General features: G+C 60.4%; 1 protein-coding gene across 3 annotated transcripts; it reads left to right on the forward strand.

The window, feature by feature from the left end:
* Window positions 1–1,099: 1,099 nt before the first annotated feature.
* D2HGDH (D-2-hydroxyglutarate dehydrogenase) lies at window positions 1,100–26,182 on the forward strand. Of its 3 annotated transcripts, none has more exons than XM_043462245.1 (10): window positions 1,100–1,166; window positions 2,687–3,054; window positions 6,973–7,030; window positions 8,233–8,372; window positions 9,061–9,254; window positions 10,506–10,674; window positions 12,486–12,629; window positions 13,625–13,767; window positions 16,348–16,513; window positions 25,049–26,182. In XM_043462245.1, the coding sequence occupies exons 2-10, from the start codon at window positions 2,697–2,699 to the stop codon at window positions 25,306–25,308; spliced, it is 1,632 nt and encodes a 543-aa protein (XP_043318180.1). In that variant the 5' UTR covers window positions 1,100–1,166; window positions 2,687–2,696; the 3' UTR covers window positions 25,309–26,182. The 3 variants fall into 3 exon arrangements, with proteins under 3 accessions (XP_043318180.1, XP_043318181.1, XP_043318179.1); XM_043462246.1 differs by having other exon boundaries at window positions 1,143–1,170; XM_043462244.1 differs by lacking the exon at window positions 1,100–1,166 and adding an exon at window positions 1,177–1,707.

Raw genomic sequence — 26,182 nt, forward strand, 5'->3', positions numbered from 1 at the left:
TCCTTACCAGAGGAGAACACACACTCTTGGCAGGTGGCTGGTTGTTGATCCAGTCCTAGCTTGTGCTCTCTGCCAATCTGCAGGGACCACCAGGATCTCTATTCTACTTGGCAGAACCTGCAGCGTGCCTTCCCATCCCGGCCTTGGGCCACGTACACACGCTGTCTGTCTGTCGTGCCCTTGGCCAGGGGTCATCATCTTAGCGTCCCACAGAACGTCACTCCTGTCGGCCGCACCGAGGCTGGCTGCTTGGCCACCTTGGGTACCTCGGCCCCAGGAGCGCTGGGAAGGACAGCCCCATGGAACTGGGGCTCAGATGTCTGAGGAGACCTCTGCTGGCACCCCCGGGGGAGGGGGAGGTGGCTGGGAGCTGGCCCCTGGGTGGCTGGGGTGGGAAACACCTGTCAGGCCGGGAGCCCCCCCAGACTGGTGCCCCGGCTGGCTGAGCCCAACAGGCCCACAGAGCAGATACCCTGGAGCCGTGGGTGGCAGCCTGGCACCGGGCGGGCACAAACTGGAGGGGCTGGAGGAGGCGGCAGTCCTGAGAGGCGGACTCTGCATCCTCCGGGGGTGGTCTGGGCCTTCCTTAAGTGGGATCGCCACCCAGCCCAGATCCTAGGCCCCCTCACTTGAGTCACTGGGGTTCTGTTCAAGAAGATGCTTGGGCAGCAGCTTCGCGGCGCCCTCGGGCTCTGCCTGCAGTGCATTCCTGACCCGCAGGGATGTCTCCCCTTCTTCCAGAGCTGGGGCCAGGGGACCGGGGCTCTAGGTGCCAGCGTTCCCCGAAACTGAGAGGGTGAGCCACGGTCCTCTGGGGATCCCTTAGGAGGGCGGAGTTACGCTCTGGGGTCAGGCGGGATGTACACGTGGGCCAGTCTTCGTGGAAGGGGTGGGAGCGTGTGCAGGGACCACGCTAGACGGTGCCAACGCGGCTCAAGGCCAGCTGACCTCGCGGGGGAAGCTGGATGAAGCCGGGCATCACGGCGAAAAGGGCGGGGCCCGGGGTGGGCGGGGCCCGAGGCAGAGGGCGGGACCGTGAGTGGGCGGAGCCAGTAACAGGACTGGGCCGGAGTGGGCGGGGTCCCCGAGGGACTCCGGCGCAGGCGCAGTCCCTCCGCCCCGCCCACTCTCCGCGGCGGCGCGAAGCTTGCGGCGGGGTCGTGGACGTGAGTGCGTGCGCGCGGCCGCTCGGGGTCTCTGCGGAAGGGCTGAGGGCCGCGGGCCCGGGGCGGCGGAAGCGCGCGGTCGCGGGGCGGCGGGCGCCCGCGGGACCCTCGGATCCCACCGCCCGGGCTGATCCGGTCACGCGATCGCGCAGGCCGCGCGCCCGGGGCCCTCCGGACGAGCCTGGGTGACTCTGCGTGCCCGGGGCGCCGGCGCTTGGTCGTCACCCCCTGGCTGGGGCGACCGCTCCTGGTCCCTGGTGGTCCCCGGTGGCCCCCAGTGGTCCCCTGACGGGCGTGACCCCAGGCGCCCGGCCCCCGGCGGGAGTCCGGCCCCGAGCTCGCCGCTCACCTGCCCTGCGCAGCCCTGAACCGTGGGGGGTGGGGTCGGCGTCCGCGCCTCCTTTAAGCCTCACTCCCTCTGGTGCGGTGCCTGCTGCCTCCAGGCACCCAGGGGCTCCGATAGTGTCCTCAAGGTCACTCGGAGGTGTGACCCTGCGCGAGGGCGCTGTCCCTCGTGCCGCCCAGGTGGTCTGAGCGCCAGGTGAGCTGGAAGCAACCAGAACACCGGTGCGCCACGCCGCTCCCCTCCCCGGGGGCTGCCTGACGAGTGTGCGCGCTCCCGGTCCCCCAGGGCGGGGGCCCAGAGGAGCTTCCCTCTGCCCCCCGCTTTTTGTGAACTTGTAGCATATCCACAAACATAAGATTTATTTTTTTAACCACTCGTTCCCTGGTGGCTCCGTGGTAAAATACAAATGCAGGAGACACTGGTTCACTCCCTGGGTCAGGAAGATTCCAAGGAGAAGGAAACGGCAACCCTCTCAAGTATTCTTGCCTGGGCAATCCCAGGGACAGAGGAGCCTGGCTGGCTACAGTCCATGGGGTCGCAGAGTCGGACAAGACTTAAAGATTAAACCACCACATGCATGTGTAATGTGTGCACTTAGTCGTGTCCAACTCTGCGTGCGAACCCAGTCCATGAACTGTAGTTTACCAGGCTCTTCTGCCCATGGGATTCTCCAGGCAAGAATACTGGAGCGGGTTGCCATTTCCTTTCCCAAAGGATCTTCTTGACCCAGGGATTGAACCCGTGTCTTTTGCATTTCCTGCATTGGCAGGCAGGTTCTTTACTAGCTGAGGCACCAGAGAAATGGCATCTGTTCCTTATAGCACCTTAACTGCTTGTTCCTTGTGAAGGAAGAGGGGCTGAAAGGGAGGCGAGGTTGTTACAGATGTTAAAGCTAACACAGGGGTGGGGGTGGCCTCAGCCAGGGGTGTGCATCTGGTAACTTGTCAGGGGTGACTCCTGCCGGGGCCGTGCTGCGTCAGCTGAAGGCCTCGTGTCCCTTGTCCCCGCCCAGCCTGCCGCTTCCGGGTGGTCCAAATCTCACTCTGCCACCGCAGCCGTGGAAGCCACTGTGTGTTTCTGGGCCCTGCTGAGCTGTCTCCCCGCGCTGCAGGTGCTTCCCTTGTATTAGCTCCGTGCTTTTCCAGAGTCATAAGTCCGATCACTTACTTTGTAGGGCAGGAGTGATGATGCCCCGTCTGGTGCCCAGGTGGCCTGTGTGGCTCTTCTGCTGGCGGGCAGCCTGCGTCCAGGGAGCCTCCATGCGACAGAGGATGTGGGCAGGACCGTCCAAGATCCCTGGGCCGGGTGGCCTGCAAGGGGTCTGGGGCACCGGCCCCCTGGTTCGACGAGGCAGCTCCTCGGCCTCCTCCCGTGCTCCTGAGGTGACGCTGACCCCGGAGCGCTACCCTGTGCGGCGGCTTCCCTTCTCCGTGGTGTCTGAGGACGATCTGGCTTCCCTGGAGCACATCGTCCCTGGCAGGGTCATCACAGACCCGGAGGAGCTCGAGGCTCCCAACGTGGACTGGCTGAGGACGGTCCGAGGTGAGTGAGGGTCTGTTCACACTAAATGCTTGGCGTGGGCAGAGTTGACGAACAGCCTGAACTCCAGGCGGCCAATGGTGAGCACTGGGTGCAGGAGCTGTGGGTGGTGACACAGACACTTTTCATATGCGGGACATCTGCAAATTAAGAGAAAACAGCTGACCCCCCCCACCCCCCCAGCTGCTCCGAGGTGGGTGTGTGGTTAACTACTACTCACTTCCTCAGAACGCTTCAGTTCAGTTCAGTTCAGTTCAGTCACTCAGTCGTGTCCAACTCTTTGCGACCCCATGGACTGCAGCACGCCAGGCCTCCATCACTAACTCCTGGAGTTTACTCAGACTCATGACCATTGAGTCAGTGATGCTATCCAACCATCTCATCCTCTGTCGTCCCCTTCTCCTCCCGCCTTCAATCTTTCCCAGCATCAGGGTCTTTTCCAATGAGTCAGTTCTTCACATGAGGTGGCCAAAGTAATGGAGTTTCAGCTTCAGTGTCAGTCCTTCCAGTGGATATTTGGGACTGATTTCCTTTAGGATGGACTGGATGGATCTCCTTGCAGCCCAAGGGACTCTCAAGAGTCTTCTCCAACACCACAGTTCAAAAGCATCAATTCTTTGGCGCTTAGCTTTCTTTATAGTCCAACTCTCACATCTGTACATGCCTACTGGAAAAACTATAGCTTTCAGTAGACCTTTGTTAGCAAAGTAATGTTTGCTTTTTAATATGCTGTCTAGGTTGGTCATAGCTTTGCTTCCAAGGAGCAAACGTCATTTAATTTCATGGCTGCAGCTAATGCCTGGGCTAATATGTAACAAGGAACCGCAAACTGGGCTCAAACTACTGGAGTGTCTCCTCTCTGTTCTCAGGTGTGGGTAGGGCTCCCTCTAGTGGAGAGTCTCTCCTGCCTCTTCCAGCTCCTGGGGCTCCAGGTGACCTTGGCTGTGACAACATCGTCCAGTCCTCGTCCCTTCTCACACGGCCTCTCCTTGTGTTTCCCTCTCTGTTCTTTTATGAGGTCACCTGTCCTTGGATTGGGGTACCACCCTCATCAGGATGATCTGAAGTTTAGATCCTTAACTTAATTACATCTGTAAGGACCCTTTCTCCAAGGAAGGTCACGTTCGTGGGTTCTGCAGGGTGGGGTGTCTACATGTCTTTTGGGGGGCCTGTTGTCCCCTCTGCAGCTTGCTTGGGAAAGATGCGGGCCCTGCCAGGTGGCCTGACCGCCCCAGCCTCCCTCTCCTCCAACCACACCCCCTGCACCAGCTTGGAGATTCTCCTTCTGGACCCAGCTCGCCTTCTTGGTAGCAGATTTCCTAAGGCCCTGTGTTGTCTTCCCTGGTGCTCAGATGGTAAATAATCCGCCTGCAGTGCAGGAAACCCAGGTTCCATCCCTGGGTCAAGAAGATCCCCTGGAGAACGGAATGGCAACCTACTCCAGTATTCTTGCCTAGAAAATCCCATGGACAGAGGAGCCTGGTGGGCCACAGACCATGGGGTCACAAAGAGTCAGACATGACTGAGCAACTAACACTTTCACTTTTGTGTTATATCCTGAAGTGATTTCAGAGATAATGTGACCTACTTAGTTACAAAAACCAACACGATATTCTTGCTGCATATTAAGAAGATGTGGAAGACAGTTTACAACACGATGGCATATTTAAGCCTGAAATGCTAGGACACGCTGGGTGTCCAGGTCCTTAGGCTGGGCCTGGAGTCAGCGCAGTCCAGACTGAAGGTGAGCCGTGGAGGGTGTGCTGGGCTCTTGGCTCAGACACGGCGGGGGCCTTGCTGGTGGCAGGAAAGCTGAGTGAGGCTCCAGACCAGAGTGCAGCGTCATGAGCAAGTGGAATTGGGGCATAGGCGCAGATAACGGGATGGCCCTGCCCGTGGGGAGGCTGGAGGCGGTGGACGCCCTTCGGCTGGGCTTATCTACCGGGCACCCTCGATGGAAGGCATCCAGCCCCGCCCCACACAGAGCCCCCTTCCGAGCACAGGGCAGCGTGGTGTCTCAAAGACCGAGACAGGAGGGACGTCCCTGAGGAACGTGGGGGGCCTGCAGTCCGTGGGCAATGTGGATGCTGGGCACAGCTTGTTCTGCGGGCCACTGGGCTCGAGGAGGCAGCTCTGAGTCCTGGAGCAGAAAGTCTCTGCGGCCTGACCAGCAGGCTCCTGCCGAGGGTGGGGCAGGAGGTGTCAGCTCTGCAAGGTCCTGTGGAAGCAGCCCCGAGGCTGTGTGTGCTGACCCCAAGTGGTGTGTGGTGATCCCAAGTGGTGTGTGTTGACCCCGAGGTGGTGTGTGTTGACCCCAAGTGGTGTGTGGTGACCCCAGGTGGTGTGCGCTGACCCCAAGGCGGTGTGCACTGACCCTGAGGTGGTGTGCGCTGACCCCGAGTGGTGTGTGCTGACCCCGAGGTGGTGCGTGCTGACCCCGAGTGGTGTGTACTGACCCCGAGATCTCTGGACACAAACTTGACAGGGGGACCAAGAGCCGGGAGCACTGCTGGGTTTGTGCGTGCCTAGATGAGGCCGTGGGGTGAGGAGGGTGCCTCCGGTTCTTCAAGCCCAGAGTCTCCTTGAGTGAGAGAGAGGGCTGCAGGGGAAGCAGAGCAGGGGCAGGAAGGCTCCGCAGCGGTGGGGGCAGACGGCCGACTGAGAGGATGGTCCGGAAGGGCCCATGGAGGGCCCACTGGAGTTAGGCCATTGGAGCCCTGGGCGTGCTGCTGGCAGGTGGCGGGCAGGGTGGGGAGGGCTGGGTCAGAGTGGCCCGCTACGGAGAGGGAGGGAGGCTGCAGTGGGGAGTGGGGAGGGAGTAGGGGGTGGGGCACCCTGACCCTGTGCGGCTGACCCTTCTGCCTGTTCCCTTGCCAGCCTCTCCAGGCTGGATGCTCCTTCCCTCCTGTCCTGGGAGCCTCCCCGGAGTTGCCTCCGATGACCTCTGCTCTGGGCTTTGCTCTCTTTGTAGCCTCCCCTTATTAACACTTTGGACCATTTTCTTATCCTTTTCCCCATTAGAAAGGTAACTCCATGGGGCGGGAGAACTTTGTTTTTACTCTGTGTCTGGGCACACGGTGGGCACTTAGGTATTATTGGGAAACGCAGTGAGTGAATGAAACCGACTGGAGCCTCGTGGGTGAACAGGGTCCCTGGACTCTGCTGCCTTGAAGGACCTGGAGGCCTAACAGCCAACTGCCTGGGCAGACACGGTTCATTTGATGAAAAGCAAATGAGAAATGGCTTTCATAATAAGAAAATAAGGTAGAAACTACAACCTGATCTCAGAGCATTGTAAAAGTCAGTGACGCAGCAGGAAGATGTGTGAGACAGCCTCTTGTCCTCCTGCATCCTCTTAGCTGCTTAAAGCACTTTCCGCAAAACTGAGAGCATAGAGAGAAACTTCACTGTCTTGGAGGCAGTGGTCAGGAATGCCAACAGATAAGGTCACAACTGGGCATCAAATAACTTGTGATAACCAAGAAATGAGAGTCCACAGCCTGCACCGCTGTGGATCAATAGCCAAGATTATAAATGCACGAGGTGGAGAAGGCCCCTTCCTGGAGCAGAAGGTCGGCTCATGAGTGCCGGTGAATGGGTGCATTAGGAAGCATCTCCCTGAGAACAGACTCGGGTGAAGATGATTCACAGACACTGAAGCTCATGGGCGTCCGCTCGCAGGGTGCCGGGTGTTCATATGGCCTCAGGTGTCCCCACACAACACAGGTTACTTCCCTGGGAAACCCGGTCACTTGCAGTGGAGGACTCCAGGCCCCTGCCGCTAAGGTCCCCGGGCCCGCGGGCTGCCGGGCGGGCCCTCCTCCTCCTCAGCGATTCGGGCTCTAGGCCTGGAGGCTGGCGGGCGTGCTTTCCCGGGAGGCGGGACGCCCCACCTGAGTGACCGTGGCTTCTATCCCGCAGGCTCCAGCAAGGTGCTGCTGAGGCCCCGGACGACCCAGGAGGTGGCACACATCCTCAGGTAGGCGCCGTGCCCACCCCACTCCCTCGTCACCAGCGCGGGGCCGAGAGCACGGGGAGCCCGCGGCCACGCAGGCGGGACGGGAGGGCTGGCCGAGCAGCGGAGGGCGGGGCGACGGGGGGCGGGGCCGAGCAGGGGAGGGCTGGCCAAGCAGCGGAGGGCGGGGCGACGGGAGGGCGGGGCCGAGCAGGCTGAGCGGACCCGCGGCCTCCAGGGGGCGCCGGGCAGCCTTGTCGCCCAGGGCAGGGGCGGGCACAGGCCTTTTCTTGAAAAAACGTCTGCTTTGATGCTTTCTATCCCTACACGCTCGTGTTTACTATAGAAAAACTGGAAAACATACAAAGCCATAAAGAAAGAGAAAATTGCAAAAGCAACCAAAATTTTCCTCTCCGAAGATAACCACTGATGACATTTTGTTTTGTCAGCTCAGCGCTTTCCTGCACGTGTGTGGGTTGTTAAGCATCATCACATTGTATCTCCCATGTCATGGTCTTTTCCCTTCCACGTGGCAATGCCCGTGGTCTGATTCCTATTCCACGTCACTGTTGATGCGTGGAAGGTGAGCGCCCGTGAGTGCTCTGTCCCCGCCGTCCCATGGAGGTGTGTGCAGGGACACCTGGCCCTGCTCCGTCTGAACTTGGGCTGGAGGCTGACCGCCTGCCGGGTGGCTCATGTGACGCAGGTGGGCAGCTTGCCCCTCTTGGGGGGGGCCCCAGTGCCCAGATCCTGACCCATCAGGGCCCGGTCCCTTCAGGTCTTTGCTCGGTAGGAGGCTGACTGGGGACGAGGTGCTGCTGGTGACTGACCTGCCTCTGAAGGGCAATGGGCAGGGGAAGGGTGGGCAGCGCAGGATGAAGGGGAGCAGAGATGTGGGGTGGGGGTGGGAGGGCCCCCGAGTGCCCGGGGCCGCAGTTGTCTGAGGTGAGCAGGGAGGGCGGCAGTGGGAACTCTGCGCCTCAGGGCTGCCCGGGCCTCGTCCATGACCTGGGAAGACCATGGCCGCCTGCTCCCTCCGCGGTTTGCCAGGGTCACTTGCCCCTCAGACTCCTGTCGTGTGTGGGGACGGAGGAGGCACCCCCTCGAGTCTACGGCAGGAGGCTTGGTGGCGGGAGAGGCTGGGGTCTCACGGCCCTGATGGTGTCCCCCCCGGGGTGCTGGAGGAGTGGGAGAGGGCCCTGACCCTGGTCCTCGGCGTGTCCCAGGTACTGTCACGAGCGGAACCTGGCCGTGAACCCACAGGGGGGCAACACGGGCATGGTGGGCGGCAGCACGCCGGTCTTCGACGAGATCATTGTGTCCACTGCCCTCATGAACCAGGTCCTGAGCTTCCACGACGTGTCAGGTAAGGCTGGCTGCTCCCGGGACTTCCCTCTCGGCTGCGGCGCTGGGCTGGGCGGGGGGTCCCGGGTCCGGGGTTGAGGGACGAGCAGCCGCCCCTCTGCCTGAGCCAGAAGCCCAGGCCCCTTGGTCCTCGGGGAGATTTACACCGTGGGCTTGAGCTGTGCTGCGGCCCCTCCTGGCCACGCCAAGCCTTCCTGAGGCCTGTGGGGCATGTGCGGGGCTCCACGGTTTCGAAGCTCCAGGCCCCACAACTGTGTCGGTGCCTCTTGGGCAGGACCTCTGGGCCAATCATGCTCTCTGGCCAGGGCACCTGGACACTGGGGGGCTGGGCAGCATCCCAGCCTCCACACTCGATGCCAGCACCATCTCCAACCCAGATTATCTCCAGATTTGTCACGTGTCCCCTGGGACAGAATCCCACCCACACTTGAGGGCCCCAGCCTTGTAGGAACCCCTTTTCACTGCTCCCTTGCGTGAGCCTGTGTGTGTGAGCAGTGTTCCCCCCACGTGGCCTCACTGGTCTTTCCTCTTTTCTCATAAAGGCATCTCCTGGGGGAGGGACAGGGCACACCTGTTTTCCTCCTCGCCCTGGTTCCTGGGTGGGCAGACGCCCCTCCTGGGATTTTTGGCCTGCTGGGCTCCCTGAGCTGAGCCTGAGGGCCCCTGCGGGGGCTCTGCTTGCTTGGCAGGGGTCTTGGTCTGCCAGGCGGGGTGTGTTTTGGAGGCGCTGAGCCAGTACGTGGAGGAGCGGGGCTTCGTCATGCCTCTGGACCTCGGGGCGAAGGGCAGCTGCCACATCGGGGGGAATGTGGCCACCAACGCGGGCGGCCTGCGGTTTCTGCGATATGGCTCCCTGCGGGGGACAGTCCTGGGCCTGGAAGTGGTGAGCTGGGGACACTGTTGCTACTGGGCGCTGGCCCTGCTCCTAGCGACCTGGCCGGACCTGCTCCAGTTCCTGGGTTGGTCCCAGGGGGCCGGCCTTTCCCAGTGGTCAGCATGCGAGGTCTCTGGTGAGACCCCCTGGCTCAGAGGTCAGGTGTACCCTTGCTCCCATGCATGGCACCCAGGGTGTGCAGGCCCAGGCCTGGTGCTGCCCTCTCGGGCTGCAGGTGGGTAGGGAGGCCACCTCGGGGTGTGGCCTAGTCTCCACTAGGCCCCACCTGGGCTGTGGGGGTTAGACGCAGCACCCCGCTCTCTGGCTTCCCCCAAGGCGATGACGCACCTCCTGCCCCCGTGAAGGGCTGCTGTGGCAGCTGTTGCCCTGAGCAGGTTCCTGGACTGGTGGCATTCCGCCCGCCAGCTTTCCAGGGGCTCGTGACCGGAGGAGCCCGGTCAGGCCACCGTCACAGCTCCCAGGGGTTTTCTAAAGCCCGGACCCTATGTTTACCCAAGGAGGGGTCCGCTTCCGTCTGATAAATCACAAGGTTCCCGTAACTTTGTTCTCTGGCTGCAGGTTGTTGTTTTGTCAGTCACTTGCTCGCTTTTGCAAGTTGTTTCACTAAGCTTCTGACTGAATTCACCCAACGAGAGTCAGATAGGATTAGAGCGTGTGATTGAAGTGCCTGTGGATGAGGAGTGCAGGGCTGGGGGTGCTGGTGCACTGCCTTTCCCTGCCTTCCTGCACCCCAGGTGCTCCCTGCTCCACCCAGGTGCTCCCTGCTCCATCTCGGGTGCTCCCCACTCAACCCAAGGTGCTCCCTGCTCCACCGAGGTGCTCCCTGCTCCTTCCTGGGTGCTCCCTGCTCCATGCCGGGTGCTCCCCACTCAACCCAGGGTGCTCCCCGCTCCACCTGAGATGCTTCCTGCTCTGTCCTGGGAGCTTGCCACTCAACCCAAGGTGCTCCCTGCTCCATCCAGGTGCTTCCCTGCTCTGCCTCAGGTTCCCTGCTTCGTCCAAGGTGTTACTCCCTCTGTTCTGAGTGCTCCCCACTCTGTCCTGGGTGCTCCCCCCTCCGTCCTGGGTGCTCCCCCCACTCCACTGGAGGTGCTGCCTGCTCCGCCCCTGGTGCTCCCCCCCTCTCCGTCCCGAGTGCTCCCCCGCCCCCCTCCTCCACCCCGGGGCTCTCTCTCAAGGTGCACGGGGTGGGTTGGCCTCCCCAGGGTGGCGTGGGGCCAGTGCTGACGCCATCTCTAGGTGCTGGCCGACGGCACCGTCCTGAACTGCCTCACGTCTCTGAGGAAGGACAACACGGGCTACGACCTGAAGCAGCTCTTCATTGGGTCGGAGGGCACCCTGGGGGTCATCACGGCCGTGTCCGTCTTGTGTCCACCCAAGCCCAGCGCTGTGAACGTGGCCTTCCTGGGTAGGCGCCCTCCGTCAGCCTCCAGGGGTTCTTGGGCGGCACTGCCTGTGCCGGGGCGGGCGGGGGGCTGTCTGCAGCCGCGTGGGCCGCCCTTCCCGTTCCTCCTGCTTCTCCCTCTCCCCTCAGGCCGGGACTTGGCCTTGGTGCGCACGGTGGGGTCTGCGCAGGGCGTGCTTTATTCTGTAAAAGGACCAGAGCTTCGTGCATCTCATCCAGCTGGTGTTTGTCATTCTTAAATAACAGTTTATGCTGTAAAGACCAAAAAGAAGCAAAACTAAAAGAAGATAAATCAGGAGAGCTGAGTTTGATCCCTGGGTTGGGACGATCCTCTGGAGAAGGAAATGGCAACCCACTCCAGTCTTCTTGCCTGGAGCATCACATGGACAGAGGAGCCTGGTGGGCTGTGGTCCCTGGGGTCACACAGAGTCGGACACAACTGAGCGACTTTCACTCCCTGTCACTCACTCACTCACGCCGTAAGATTCGCAGGGAAGCAGTGTTTGGTGCCAGGTCCAGGGCCGCGTCTGTTCATCTCGGGGCTGTTAGTCCACCTGGTGGGGCCAGTGGCTCGCCCCCCACCCCTGCTCCTGGACCACCGTCTCTGTGAGCCCGTCGGGGCCCCTCCAGCCGTGCAGCTTCTCGGCTCCCCTGGCCTGGGGATGCTCGCTGTGCCTCTCCTCCCCCACCCCCGTCCACCCGCGCCAGGCTGCGGCCCACGGCTCCCCCACCCGCGGTCTTGTCCTGATTCCGTCCGGCGCGCTGGTCATCACTGTAATCTCACATTCACCCTTCCTGCGCTCCTGCGGCGGGCTTTCCCGGCCCCGCGCTGTGAACACATCCTGGTTGCTCCCATCATGGACGCCCGTGGCTGTGGGGTCCGTGTTGAGTTCCTGTCGAGTCTGTCTGGAACGTCTCCCTCCTCCGCTTTCCCGGAAGGCGGCCCCGGCGTCTGGTGTCTCCCATCCTGTGGGAGCCGCGCTCCTCACGGGTCCGTGGTCAGCAGTGGCGGGTCGGCGTCCCCTGCGGCCACCCTGAGGGGCTGTCTCCCTTTCTTTGGCCGACCTAAATATTTCGTCTTTTCCTTTGGTTGTTTATGGGTCCCGGTGTGTCTCCTGTGAGAGTGCATTTCTTTTTTTCTGGAACTTCCTAAACCCCCACCCCAGAAGCTTCCCTCCACCCCATTCTCAGCAGCCACCCCGGCCCCCCCTCCTCCCAGCACGGTGATGAGACGCACGAGAGGACCTTCCGGGCTGTCAGTCTCCACGTGTCTTAGCCGCGCGGGTTTCCCTCCAGCCCCTCTCTGTGTTGCGTTCCGGAAGCTTTCCTCTGATCTGTCTCCAGTTTGCTCAGCTCCCTTTGCTGGGCTTCACAGGCCGCCCCCGGCTGCTCCTTGGCCCCACAGAGTGGGTCCCAGCCCCGACCCTCCTCCCTGCCCTCCCCGGGACTCCTAGTGCCTCCCAACCCCTGCCCGGAAGGGCCGAGCACACCCGCGTGCCCACCGGGCTCTTCTGGGCCCGCCCTGCCTGCCCACACGTCGACGTCCGCGCCCTGTCTCTGGCACCTGGTTCTCCGCCGCGGAGAGCTGGGGGCCAGGACATGTGCCCTGAGTGGCTTGTGGGGCCTGGGGTGTCACAGAGACACAGCCAAGTTGCTTCCCGACGGGCCAGTTTCTGGCCGTGTGTTTGCGGACTTCCAAGTGGCCATTGGCAGGGCGGGTTGGTTTTGCTGCTTGAAGGGCAGCTCAGGTGGCCTGTGGCAAGGCTCCGTGTCCGCATGCCAGTCCGCTTGTCCTCTCACCACGCCCGTTGCAGGCTGTCCGGGCTTTGCTGAGGTTCTGCAGACCTTCCGCACCTGCAGGGCGATGCTGGGCGAGATCCTGTCTGCGTTTGAGTTCATGGACGCTGAGTGCATGAAGCTGGTCAGGCTCCACCTCGGTCTCTCCTGCCCCGTGCAAGGTACCGTCCCCGCCGGCGGGCAGTGCCTGCCACACCTTTTGTGCCGTTTGGCGTGTGGGCTGATGGAAGGTGCCAGGCCTCCAGCCTGTCCGCAGAGTGGAGGTGGCAGGGAGTGCAGCGGTTCTGGTGGCCCCGTCGCTGTTGAGGGCAGGGTTCTCCCTGAGATCCCTTCCCCTGCAGAGCTGGGTCAGATGCTGGCAGTTGTGCTGGAGCTGCAGGGTCTCTGGAACAGCCAGATGCAGTCAGGACCCTCCGCCGGCTCCTCAGCTGGGAGAAGTATCCCCCCACAACGTGCTGGCCCCCGGAGCTCAGCCAGCTCGTTCTGATTTAGCCGACGAGCTCGTCACGCCTGGTTCTTGAGTCCATGCGCTGTGTGCATCTGTGTAAACCCACACAGCTGCGGGTCCTGGCCCTCTCACTCCTGAAACTGACCAGAGGAGGTGGTCCTGGTCTCACCCCAGACCGCCCTTCCAGAACCATAGCCCTCAGCATAGGGCACCAATTTCCCCCATCCTGGAGGCTGCCAGTCCAGGACCAGGGCTCCACGGGGGCTGGGTTCTGGTGAGGGTCCTCACGTGGCATCTTCTCTGTGTGTGAGGGCCTGCAGAAGTGGAGGGTCCCTTGGGGTGGGGGTGGGAAGGTCCCTGGTGTGAGTGGGGAGTCTCTCATGGGGTGGAGGGCCCCTGGATGCACAGAGCGCCCCCGGGGAGTCATCGACCTCGACAGGCACCACGCCTCCGCTCACCCTGCAGTTTGATGAGAGGAGCCCTGCCCTCCACGGCGCGGTCCCGGCCCCAGCAGTCCGGCTCTGCCCTGTCTCCGGGGGCACTGTCTGTCTTACAGTGGAAGACCTGTTTTTGAGCTGCAGTAGCCAGTGGCTGCTCTGTGGGTGACCCCGGTGTGTGAGGAGGTGCTGGAACCCCCTGGCCTTGGCGGTCCTGCCCCAGCCTTCCCCTGACCGCCGCTCCCTGCTCTCCCTGCCCCTGCCCTTCCAGAAAGCCCCTTCTATGTCCTCGTCGAGACTGCGGGCTCCGGGCCAGGGCACGACGCTGAGAAGCTGGGCCACTTCCTGGAGCAGGTGCTGGATTCAGGGCTGGTGACCGACGGGACCCTGGGCAGCGACGAGAGGAGGATCAAGGTGGGCGATGCCCCCCATGCGCTGAAGTGAGAGGGGCTGCGGCTGGGGACCCGCCTACCGGCCGCCCCGCTGGGATGCACTTGGTGTCAGGGTCTGTGGACTGGGGGGTGGCTGGGCAGGGCGTGGGGGCTCCGTGGGAGGGGCTTCACCAGAGAGTGAGGAGGGTGGGCCTGGCCGGGGGGAGGCTGCTGTCACCGTGCAGGCGTGGGCGCTGGGGGGGCCACGGTTGCCATTCAGGGGCTGGGGCAGAGGGCCCGGCCACCCCTCTTGTTCCCACCTGGCCCTCCGCTCTGGGCTCCCAGATGGCCCTCACCTCCTGACCCGTGATTTCAGTCCTGCTCCCCGTCCTGGTGACCCTCCACCTTCCTGTTAGCCGCTCTGTCCGCTCCTTCCTGTGAGGCTGGGCTTGCTGGGCTGAGTCCAGGGGGCTGTGTCCTGGTGGGGATGGGGGCTGTGTCCTGGGGAGGATGGGGGCTGTGTCCTGGGGAGGATGGGGGCTGTGTCCTGGGGGATGGGGCTGATCCTGTGGGGAGGGGTGTGTCCTGGGGAGGATGGGGGCTGAGTCTGGGGGGATGGGCTGTGATCATGGGGGGGGCATGGGTGCTGTGTCCTGGTGGGGGCTGTGTCCTGGTGGGGATGGGGGCTGTGTCCTGGGGAGGATGGGGGCTGTGTCCTGGGGGGGATGGGGGCTGTGTCCTGGGGGGGATGGGGGCTGTGTCCTGGTTGCGATGGGGCTGTGTCTGGGGAGGATGGGGAACCCTGTGTCCTGGGGGGATGGGGTTGTGTCTCTGGGCGGGGATGGGGCTGTGTTCCTGGGGAGGATGGGGCTGTGTCCTGGTGGGGATGGCTGTGCCTTGGGAGATGGGTGAGTCTGGGGAGATGGGGATGAGTCCTGGGGAGAGGATGGGGGCTGTGTCCTGGGGGGGATGGGGGCTGTGTGGGGCTGTGTCCTGGGGGGGATGGGGGCTGTGGATGGGGGGGTGGGGGCTGCTGTCCTGGGGGGGATGGGGGCTGTGTCCTGGGGGGATGGGGGCTTGTGTCCTGGGGGCGATGGGGGCTGTGTCCTTGGGGGATGGGGCTGTCTCCTGAGGGGGATGGGGGCTGTTTCCTGGGGAGGGATGGGGCTGTGTCCTGGTGGGGGATGGGGCTGTGTCCTGGGGGATGGGGGCTGTGTCCTGGGGGGGATGGGGGCTGTGTCCTGGGGAGGATGGGGGCTGTGTCCTGGGGAGGATGGGGGCTGTGTCCTGGGGGGGATGGGGGCTGTGTCCTGGGAGGGGATGGGGGCTGAGTCCTGGGGGGGATGGGGGCTGTGTCCTCGGGGCTGAGTCCTGGGGGCGGTGCGTCCTCTCCCCACCAGGGCCCAGTGCTGGGGCTTGCCTCCCATGTTTCCCTTGTTTCCCCCTAAATGCACTCTGTTGCCTGGGAAAGAGGAAGCACTGGGCCTCGGGCCTGAGAGCTGGGCCCTGCCCCTCCGGGCACAGGAGCCGGGCACACGTCCGGCCTCCTGACGGGGGCCCAGCTCCAGCGGCCCTGGCTCCATCTGGATGCACCGAGCTCCAGGCTGCTGCGCGGGGCGGGCGGGTGGCTGTGTTCCCAGCTCAGGGCCAGAGTGAGTCCCACCCCAGGGGCCACGCTGCCTGCCTTGGTGCCCTGTCCTCAAGCGCTGGCGTCCGGGGCCTGGCGGTGACACGGGGTGGGGTCAGGGGCGTTTGAGCCTGGGTGGGCTGGGGGAGCAGCGTCAACTCTGCAGGGCACAGAGGCATTGCAGATGGAATGTTCTAGAGAGAGTGGGTTTGGAGCAGTGGGTGGGGAGGGCGGACAAGGGGCCTGCAGCTCTGTGGCCATGCCGGGACGTGAGGGCTTGAGGAGGCCGTGCGGGGCGGGCAGGGCTGCCGGACTCAGGCCGCCCGTGCAGGGATGTGGCGGGCCCCAGGCGCGGGGGGAGCATCGGGCCAGGATGATGGTTGGGGCGCCCAGGCGCGGGAAGGGCATGACCCACGGTGCTGAGCGACTGGGGAAATGCGGACGCCCGCTGGGTATCCGTGCTGCTGAGGAACTGTTCCTTACTTAGGGGTGATTACTGCACCGTGGGCTTGTTAAAAAAGAAATGAAAGAAGTGAAGTTTTCCCTTACCCGGAAAGCTGCCTCGTCTCGAGGTTTCCCGCGACGTGGTGGGGGGACGTGGAGGATGGGGGGGACGAGACGGGACAGGCCTGGGGACACCCTCCCATCTGTCTGTGACGGGAAAGGATGTCGTGGGGCCCTGGGAAGGGTGTGGGGCCGTGGTGAGGTCCCCGGCATCCCCGGGCCGGGGGTGCCCCTCTGTCGGCCTCACCCCCACCTTGCCCGGCCGATCCCAGGTCACAGGGTCAGTGCTGCTTGTCCCTGAGGGGCCCTGGGTGTCTGCTGCCAGGGGCTGCCCAGCTGCGTCCAGGGTGCCCGTCCAGTGTGGATTCTCGGACGGAAGCCGCGTCCCTGTCACCACACGGGACGTTTCTGTCACCTGGAGGTTCCCTCCCGACCTCGGGGTCACCCCGCAGCTCTGCCTGCTTGGGGTGACGGTGCCCATTCCCCCTCCAGATGCTGTGGGCACTCAGGGAGAGGATCACCGAGGCCCTGAGCCACGACGGCTATGTGTACAAGTACGACCTCTCGCTGCCCCTGGACAGGCTCTACGACCTTGTGGGTGACCTGCGTGCCCGACTCGGCCCGAGCGCCAAGCGCGTGGTGGGCTATGGCCACCTGGGTGAGCGCAGCCCGCGGGGCAGGGGGCATGCCTGGGGCATCCTGGGGCATCCCAGGAAGGCCCGCCCTGGGAGCGTGGGCTTGGGGCTTGACTGGGGCGCGGGGCTGGCCTGATCACGGGGGGTCTCGTGTTTGAGGATTAGCTCTGACCCTGCCTTCCCTCCAGATGAAAGGATCTTAAAACCAGTTCCGGTCATTATTGTGTGCAGAAGAGTCACACTTATAAGTTATTGATTCACAGGAAGGAGCGATTTCATCCCCCTTGATTCTCAGCAGCCTTCGGGACCAGGTGTCTCAAAGCCCCGTCTCTTCCTGGGTGTGGGGCGGCGTCTGCCTGGGGCCTCCGCTGTCCTTTCCGTAAGGTGGGCCCAGTTCCGCCTCCCAGGACTGTGTGTGGGGGCCCTGAATGTGTCACGTGGAGGAATTCCACTCTGGAAATTGAGCCTGATTGCTGAATTTCCCAAATGCTCTCGCTGCGTCTGCCCGGGTGCCGGGCTCCCGTTTCCCGTTGACCCCCTGCAGGGCTCATCTCTCTGGACCTGGGGCGAGTGGGTCTGTGTCTCCGGGTCAGCCCAGCATGGACCGGACCCTTTCTGTGTCTTGTCTGAGCCCACTGACTGACCCCGCGGAGGACCTCCTCAGCCCTACACTGTCAGGTTCCCTGTCCAGGCTGGAGGTTGGTCAGTCATAAAGCGACCTGGGGGTCGTCTCGGGAAGCGTCTGGCAGGTTGGAATTCCTCCTCTGTGAATGCTGAGTACAACTTGCAGGTGAAGGCACTTGGGCCCGAAGGTTTTTGTGGGTGACTTTTTTGGGGGGGCAGTTTCTTTAATGACTACAGGACTCTGCCAGTGTTCCTTTTCTTCAGAATTGACTTTGTTCATTTTTTTCTGGCCTTTTGTCTGTCTCTTCTAAGATTCTGAGTGTTCTGGCATCGCATGGTTCTTATTCTTTGTGCCGTGTCCAGCACTTGCGGAAGGGGACTGTTTAACTCTGGATTTGGATTGTTTCTTATCTCTGTACAACCCAAAGGTTGTGAGTTGTTTTCTTTGGGACCTTACTGAGAGCTCTAGGTGGGGAGCCGGCTCTCCGATGGTGCAGAGGGCCTGCTCACGGAGGCAGGGGAGGAGCCAGGATACGTAGGGGCTTTCTGCTGGGGACAGAAAAACCTGCGTAGTCAAACAACGAAGGATCAGTGCTCCTCACAAAAGCCAGGCATCCCACGGCAGTGACCTCAGTGCTCTCTGTGCCGGGAGCCGCAGGGTCTGGGCTCGCTGGGGGAGGCGCGGGGGTCTGGGCCTGCGGTGGGAGGTGCGGGAGTCTGGGCTCGTACGGGGAGGCGCGGGGGGAGGCGCGGGGTCAGGGCTCATGGTAATCATGCATTCTGCGTGGCCCTCACCTGTCTCGGGCCGGGGTGCGTCCGGGTTTCCGCACAGGGCTGTGGGCGCAGGGGCTGACGGCCAGGCCCTCGTGACTGGAGCAGATGGCCGCCCCGTCCACACCGCTTTCTCTCCTGCTCGGGTGCTGTCGATCTCAGTCTCTCCAGAGTCAGCGCTGGGCCTTGCTGGTCTTTTCCCTTGTGGGTTTTCTGTTTCCTGCTTTCCTTGCTCTTTATTCTTCACCTTCAGGCGTCACCACTGCTCTTCTGACTTCATACCTAAACACGTAGCTCTCTGACTTTCAGCCTTTCTGCTCTTCAGTGTACTTCAGTTTCCCTCCATGTAAGCACACAGGTGGTGTTTGCTGGTTTTAAGAAGTACCTGGTTCTTGCCTCCTCAGACTTGGCAGCATCCAGGAACGCCCGCAGGAGTCAGCGGGGCCAGACCTGGCTCCAGGTCCTTGTGTCCTCTGGCCGAGGCGCTGGCCCTGCACGCCCGGTACTTCAGCCCACTCCGGGCATCCGCTCCCCTGGGCGCTCGATGCCACCCCTCTGCAGAGGAGTGGGTCGGGGACACCCGGGTGCCTCCCTCTGTCCCATCTCTGCCGCTGGCTGGGTGCTCCCCCGCCATCTGAGGGCACTCTCATCATCTTTCGGCTCTGAATGCTTTCTGATTTCCCTCGTCATTGCTTCTTTGACGCGTGAGGTGGGCAGAACTGTGTGTTTTAACTTGCAAACATGCGGGAGTTTTCCGTCCACTTGAAGACCATGGGCTTGTTGTTGGCCCTGTGGGGGCAGAGGACTGGGTGGGGCGCGCCGCTTGTGGAAGTGTGGCCCCTGCCCGGGGCGCCGCCAGCCTCCCCGGCCGTTTGCCGGGGCTGAGAGCAGGCCCCTGGACCCAGCCCGCCCTCTGCGCCGCCGGTTGCTGGGGCCCGCTTGGCTCTCAGCGGCTGAGCGAGCCCCCTGCCCCCACAGAGGGCGGGCTCCCTTCTCCTGGTGCCTCAGCAGCTTCTGCAGGTGGAGATCTGGGCTGTCAGTTTGAGGCTGAGAGCTCGGCCTCTGTGCACCGGTGCCAGGTCGAATCTCAGAGGCGTGGTTTGGGATGAAGTAATACAAAGTAGATTTATTGCTTTGCCAGGCAGGGGAGACACAGTGGGCTCCTGCCGCCAACCTTTGTCCCAAGCCGGGAGGATCTGGTGAGGAGTTTATGGGGATCGTGCAGGGCGCGGTTGATGATAGGGATCAGGCTGTGAGCAGGGCCTGCACTCCCCTAGCCTGCTGGATGATAAAGATCAGGGTGTGAGCAGGGCCTGAATTCCTTTAGCATGGCCTCACATGTCTCCTGAGCTTCTCCAGATTAGCAAACTGGGATCCTCTGTGGAATGAACAACCTGACATCTTGCACTTATGGGGGCGCTTAGTTCTGTAAAGCTCAAAGATACTGTCATGTGCGTCCCTTGAGGTGCAGCTGAAACCACGCACCTTAGATTGGGACTTGAACCCATGTGGTGGGGGCAGGGACTTCAATGCAGCCAAAGTCCATGACCTTTTCTTTCTTGTTTTTTTTTAAAATTTTTTTCACATGTGCTATGTGACTTCTGGGTTTTCCCAGTGGCTTGGTGGTAAAGAATCCACCTGCGGAGCAGGAGCCACAGGTTCCATCCCTGGGTCGGGAAGATCCCCCTGGAGGATGGCCTGGCAACCCACTCCACTGTTCTTGCCTGGAGAATCCCGGGGACAGAGGAGTGAGCTAAACATCGTCCATGGAGTCGCAGAGTCGGCCACAACTGAGCAGCTAAGCATGCAACACGCGTGTGACGGTTAAAAGCTGTCGACTTACTGTTGGCCGTGCTTGGTTTTCATTGCCGTGTGGACTTTCTCCAGGGGTGGACAGTGGGCTTCTTGCTGCAGGGGCTTCTCTTATTGCAGAGCACAACTCTAAGGGCGCCTCTAGAGCGTACAGGCTCAGGAGTGGCGGTGCTTAGTTGTCCTGCAGCATGCGGAATCTTCTAGGACCCGGGATCAAACCCACGTCCCCTGCGTTGGCAGGCAGAGTCTTAACCGCTGGACCACCAGGGGAGTCCACCCATGGTCTTTTAACTAAGATCGCACACCTGGTCTCAGGACTTAATGATGCTCAGGTTCTTGATGTCTTGTTGGAGAAACGATTCAGTGAGAGATAAAATAGTCGGTAAGAAGCGGGTTTATTTAGAGAGAGACACACTCACCATCTCAGAAGGTGAGAGTACCCCGTTTATGGGGTGGCCAGTGTTTATTAGGCGAGTAATTTCATAAGCTAATGAGTGGGAGGATTGTTCCAGCTGCTTTGGGGGCGAGGCGGAGGTTTCCAGAAATTGGATCATGGCCGACTTCTTGGTCTCTGTGGGTCGGCCTTGGCCCTGGCATGCTGACCTGTTACGATGACATGTACTGAGGCCCAGGGTCTAGTGGAGGTTGACTCATCGCCATCTTGGGCCCGTCTGGCTCTGATAATCCCAGCAGTCTCGTTCTATTAAAGGTCGCGCCCTGCCCCTTTCCCTGTTTCACGGCCAGGACCCGCCCGAGGCCGCTCTGTTCTTGGCTCCTCCTCCCTGTCTCTGCACCCCTCCCCCTCCCTGATGAGCCCTGTTCCAGTCTGCCCTTTGGAGCTCAGCGAAGGTCACGGAGGCTGAACAGAGAGACCCCGCGGGGTCCTGCTCAGTTTCAGGTAGCTCGACTTGTAGGGCATTTTAGCAAAGAACAGTACCTCTTTGGAGACAGTGTGGATGAAGGAAGAGGACGGACGTTCAGGGGCAAATTGTGGGAAGGTTTATAAATACACAGGAACCTGGTGGACATGAGCCTCATGTAGGAGCTGTCCTGGAGCTGTCCTGGGTGGTGACCCTGCCCTTGCCGGGGCCTGGGGACGCCTTTACACACTCTCGTCCTGCTTCCGGGTGCATGGAGGGCAGGGGGCTACTCTGTGTCTCTTTCTTCTCAGTTGCCTCCAGCTCAGAATAATCCTTATGCCAACGTGGCCTGGTTTGATGTGGCATGTTTTGCTACCCTTCATTTACAGAGACTGTAGTCACTCGGTGACCTGGATTGGTCTGACTTTGGGCCTTCTATTTCTCCCTCATTTGTTCTACATTTTTTAGTCTGGTTTATTACCTTCTTTGCCAGCAAAGGTCTGTCTAGTCAAAGCTATGGTTTTTCCAGTGGTCATGTATGGATATGAGAGTTGGACTACAAAGAAAGCTGAGCACTGAAGAATTGATGCTTTTGAGCTGTGGTGTTGGAGAAGACTCTTAAGAGTCCCTTGGACTGCAAGGAGATCCAACCAGTCCATCCTAAAGGAGATCAGTCCTGGGTGTTCATTGGAAGGACTGATGTTGAGGCTGAACCTCCAATACTTTGGCCACCTGATGAGAAGAACTGACTCATTGCAAAAGACCCTGATGCTGGGAAAGATTGAAGGCGGGAGGAGAAGGGGACGACAGAGGATGAGATGGTTGGATGGTATCACTGACTCGATGGACATGAGTTTGAGTAAGCTCCAGGAGTTGGTGATGGACAGGGAGGCCTGGTGTGCTGCAGTCCATGGGGTCGCAGAGTCAGACACAACTGAGTGACTGAACGGAACTGAACTGAATTACCTTCTTTTGGTTGGTGTTTTTTCTCATAGAGTTTGTTTCCATTTACTAACAAGAAATTATGCCTATCTGCTCTTTCAGCAGTAGCCCTAGAATTGTATCTTCATCTGGGTGGTGGTGGTGTTCACTTGCTTAGTTGTGTTCAACTCTTTGTGACCCCCTGGACTGCAGCACGCCAGACTCCTCTGTCCTCCGCTATCTTCTGGAGTTTGCTCAAATTCATGTCGTTTGAGTTGGTGATGCTGTCTAACCATCTCATCCTCTGCTGCACCGTTCTCCTTTTGCCTTCAATCTTTCCCAGCATCAGGGTCTTTTCCAATGAGTCAGCTCTTCTCATCAGGTGGCCAAAGTATTGGAGTTTCAACTTTAGCATCAGTCCTTCCAGTGAATATTCAGGACTGATTTCCTTTAGGATGGACTGGTTGGATCTCCTTGCAGTCCAAGGGACTCTCAGGAGTCTTCTCCAACACCACAGTTTGAAAGCACCAGTTTTTCATCACTTGTTGGTCCTTTAATGGACCGGAACCTGGTGGCCCGGAGAGTAAGAGAGAGAAAGCGGCTGATGTCCCCTGGTTTACGCGGAAAGCCAATAGAGCCCTGTTCTTAGGGCTCGCGCTGCTGCACGTAGGCACCGGGCGCCCTCTCGAGTGGGTGAAGGCACAGGGTGCCTTCTCAAGAGGGTCTTAGAAGCCCGCGCTCCAAGGAATTAGCCAGAAATAGAGAAAGAGAAAGAATAGAAAGGAAGAAAGACACGGGGACCCAAGCTCTGATGGAGCAAAGGTGTTTTAATCAACGTGGCGTGGGCATATATACTGTAGTTATTCTCAGCAAAGATAAAGATTAAAATTCCAGACTTAGAAAACATAAGACGATCCCTATCAAAGAGAGAGTTGCAAACAATCACCTTTTACCATATGGCTCATAAAAAGGAAGAGGGTACTTATCACCGTAAGGAGAAATGCCTGGATTCCTCAGCCCGGGGAAAGGTGTGCCTCTCCTCTTAATTCCTGAATATTCAGGAATCAATAAGGGCCAGAGGGTTCCTGACAGATCCAAAACAGCACACAGGAAGCCTCTTGTTAAATGCTTCCTGACAATCACTCAGCCTTCTTTATGGCCCAGCTCTCACATCTGTACATGACTATTGGAAAAACGATAGCTTTGACTATAGGGACCTTTGTCAGCAAAGTGATCTCTGATCTCTAATACACTGTCTATATTTGTCATAACTTTTCTTCCAAGGAGCAAGCATCTTTTAATTTTATGGCTGCAGTCACCATCCGCAGTGATTTTGGAGCCCAAGAAAATAAAATGTCACTGTTTCTACTTTTTCCCCTTCTAATGACCATGAAGTGATGGGACCAGATGCCATGATCTTACTAAGTTTTAAGCCAGCTTTTTCACTCCCCTCTTTGACCCTCATCAAGAGACTCTTTAATTCCTCTTCACTTTCTGCCATCGGAATGGTGTCATCTGCATGTCTGAGGTTGTTGATATTTCTTCCTGCAAAGTTATCAGGGTGGTCCTACCTTAAAAGAGTTGGAGATTAATCAGTATTGTGACCCTCTTCCTAAGCAGTGTGCTGGCCTGTGTGTCAGCTTGGCTGGGCCGTGTGCCCAGATGCTTGGTCGGACGTCAATCTGAATATTGCTGTGAAGATAGTTTTAAGATGAAATTAGCATTTAAAGCCACAGAGCTTGAATAAAGCAGGTCACCCTCCCCATGTGGGAGGATCTTGCCTGATCATTGAAGGCCTGGACCACAGGACACAGACGTACCCCACGGAAGGGGCCTTTGGACCAGAGCTGCAGCGTCAGCTCGTTTCTGGGTGTCCACCTGCTGGGCTAACCACTCCCCACAGTCCTCTGGGCCAGTTCCTTATGGTCAGCTCTCTGTCCCCCACCCTCTGGACACCCCTGTTTCCCTGAGAGCCTGACCGGTCCTCGGAGCAGGGGCCTTGGGGCCCTGCCCCTTGGGTGTTATCATCCGCTCCTGGTCGCATGCTGTGTGTGGAGTGTGTTCCAGTTCCGTGATGTTTCCTAGCCCTAGCGGCAGTGCTGTTGTTACTGCCGTGAGAGCTGGTGATTGACCAGACTCACCCACACTGGTGGTCCATCTTTGACCTGGTAGCACAGCCCTGCGTTTAGTTTCCTCTGGGCCGGGAAGGCAGGTGACATCACGTCATGGATTTTGTTAGCCTGAAAATGTACGCGTTCTGCTCTTGAGCGGTTTCTCCCCAGTGAACTTTGAGACTCTGGTCTGACAGTCCGGTTCTCTGCAGAGTGGAGGCACCGCTGACTGCTGTTGGCAGGTAGCTGTGGGCCAGTGGTGCTCTACGGAAGGAAATCCTTGTCCTCGGGGTTCCTTGGCTTCTCTCAGCTTTGTTTAGGTGGGTCAGTGTCTGTCAGCTGGAGTCCGTGGGCTTTGCCTTCAGACACCGCTCCCCAGTTGTCCCTGCGGATACGTCTCCCCATCCCCGCCCCCCGGAGTGTCCCCCGAGGGCTCAGGATGCGTCCCGTCTCTGCCGGCCGTGGTCCCAGTTCTCTGCGTGCTTGTCTGTTTTCCATCCTGCTACATCTCTCTCTGCTCGTTGACATTTCAGTGACCATCTTTTTCATTTCTAGATTGGCCTGGATATTTAAAAGCTTTCTGGTCCATGTTTTATATTTTCTCTCTCTTATTTCTTTAAACACATGAAGCATTTATTTTCTGTTTTTGGAAATCACTGGATCGCAGGTCTTTGTGGGTCTTGGTCATCATGGTTTCTTTTCTTTGTGTTTGTGATTTTTGTCTTAGGCTTTGTGTGGGGTGTGTGTGTGTCTTAGGCTTTTATCTGTGGGAATTGTTGGAGGCTGAGTTGGAGGGAATTTGGCGTGGGGGCGGGGTGGGCCCCGGGGCTGTGTGGACCCCGCAGGCCCACGCAGGGGGCTGCTGTGTGGATGTGCTGTGAGTACTAATGGAGCCCAGCTCCTCTCTCCGCACTGCTTCCCTTGTTTGCAGAGCCTTCACCCTGGGTGTGTTGTGGGAACCACGTTTGGTGGGAGAGGGGACCCTGGTTTGCTCCCTACATTTGACAGACGTGCATGGGAGGAGGGGGCATAAGAAGCCCCAGGTCACAGGGTCAGAGGTCCAAGGTCACTGGGTTAGAGGCTGCAGGTCACCTGGTTAGCAGCCTCCTGGGTGCTGGAAGACCCAGGTCTGCGGCGGTCTCGGTGGTCCTGCCGGGCTCATGCAGGTTGGGCGGATGTGTGTCCATCTCAGGTGGGAGCCCTCAGGGAGGGGGTGCTGTGCGGGAGGGGTGGGGGCTGGGGAGAACTTGGAGAGACACGTGTGTGCAGCTAGGGGCACCGCGACCCCCAGAGGAGGGCAGTGACCACCTCCAGGTAGTCGCCAGTGGTGTGAAGGGGGGCAGTGCGGGGATGGGGGCTCTTGGAAGTGGGGGGCCTGGGGAAGGAAGGGGCCTCGGGGAGGAGAGGGCCTCAAGAGGCAGAGGAGGCCCCGCTGACCTGCGCATCCCTGCTCCTCCAGGGGACGGCAACCTGCACCTCAACGTGACGGCTGAGACCTTCAGCGCATCCCTGCTGGGCACCCTGGAGCCCTACGTGTACGAGTGGACGGCGGGCCAGCGGGGCAGCGTCAGTGCTGAGCACGGCCTGGGCTTCAAGAAGAAGGATGTCCTCGGCTACAGCAAGCCCCCCGAGGCACTGCAGCTCATGAGGCAGCTCAAGGCCCTCCTGGACCCCAAGGGCATCCTGAACCCCTACAAGACGCTGCCCACCCATGCCTGATGGCCTCTTGCAGCCAGACCGGGGGGCCTCCATCCGGTCTTGGCATTGCCCGTGGGGTGGGCCTGCAGAGCCTCCAACCCACAGAGCCAGCAGCAGGCTGGACGACTGGCTGCTTGGTCCAGGGGCCCGAAGCTGGCCCCGTGAAGCCCAGGACACATGGCTCTCTTGGCAGGAATCTTCTGGAGCCCCGCTGTTCTGTTGGGTGGGCCGAATGCAGAGGGCCGCCTGTCCACTATTGCCTGCCCACTGGACAGACACTCCATGCCTCCGCAAGTCCTGGACAGGCTGGGTGGGCGCACAGTTCTGCCCACTCAGAGTCGACCAGGTCACCCCTGCTTGCCTGTGGCCTGTGGGATCCCGCCTTGTGAGGTACATCCCTGAGAGCGCGGTCCTACCACTGGCCCCCCACTCAGCGCAAGCCTCTGAGGGGCCCCAGGCAGAGGGAATGAACTCCACGTGGGTAACGGGGCACTGAGGTGGGTCCATTCACGCTCTGACCAGCAAAGCTGAGACATGGGGCACTTTCTGGACAACAGCCGGTCCCCTTTGAGCCAGAGGGATGGGTGTGCCCTGCCCTGGGTGTGTCATGTCCCTGTTTGCTGGAAGGCCTGGCAGTTCAGAAGCCAGCCACCCGTTTCTTGCACTTGCTGTGACGCGTCCATGGAGATGTCTTTCCGGTTCTGCTCTGACCACAAACGTCAGTAGTGCCGGGTGAGAAGCCCTGCCAGCCACAGGCATCCTGTCACCCCGAGCAGGTGCTCCCCCGTTGACCTTGGTCCCCTGGAGCAGCTGCTGGGGCTTGGAGACGGTCTGAGAGGCTGGACTCTCCTTCCTTCTGGTGCAGTGAGCTTCCAATAAAAGTGATTAACCAGGA

Source organism: Cervus canadensis, chromosome 2 (assembly GCF_019320065.1).
Source record: "Cervus canadensis isolate Bull #8, Minnesota chromosome 2, ASM1932006v1, whole genome shotgun sequence".
NCBI classification, from domain to species: domain Eukaryota; kingdom Metazoa; phylum Chordata; class Mammalia; order Artiodactyla; family Cervidae; genus Cervus; species Cervus canadensis.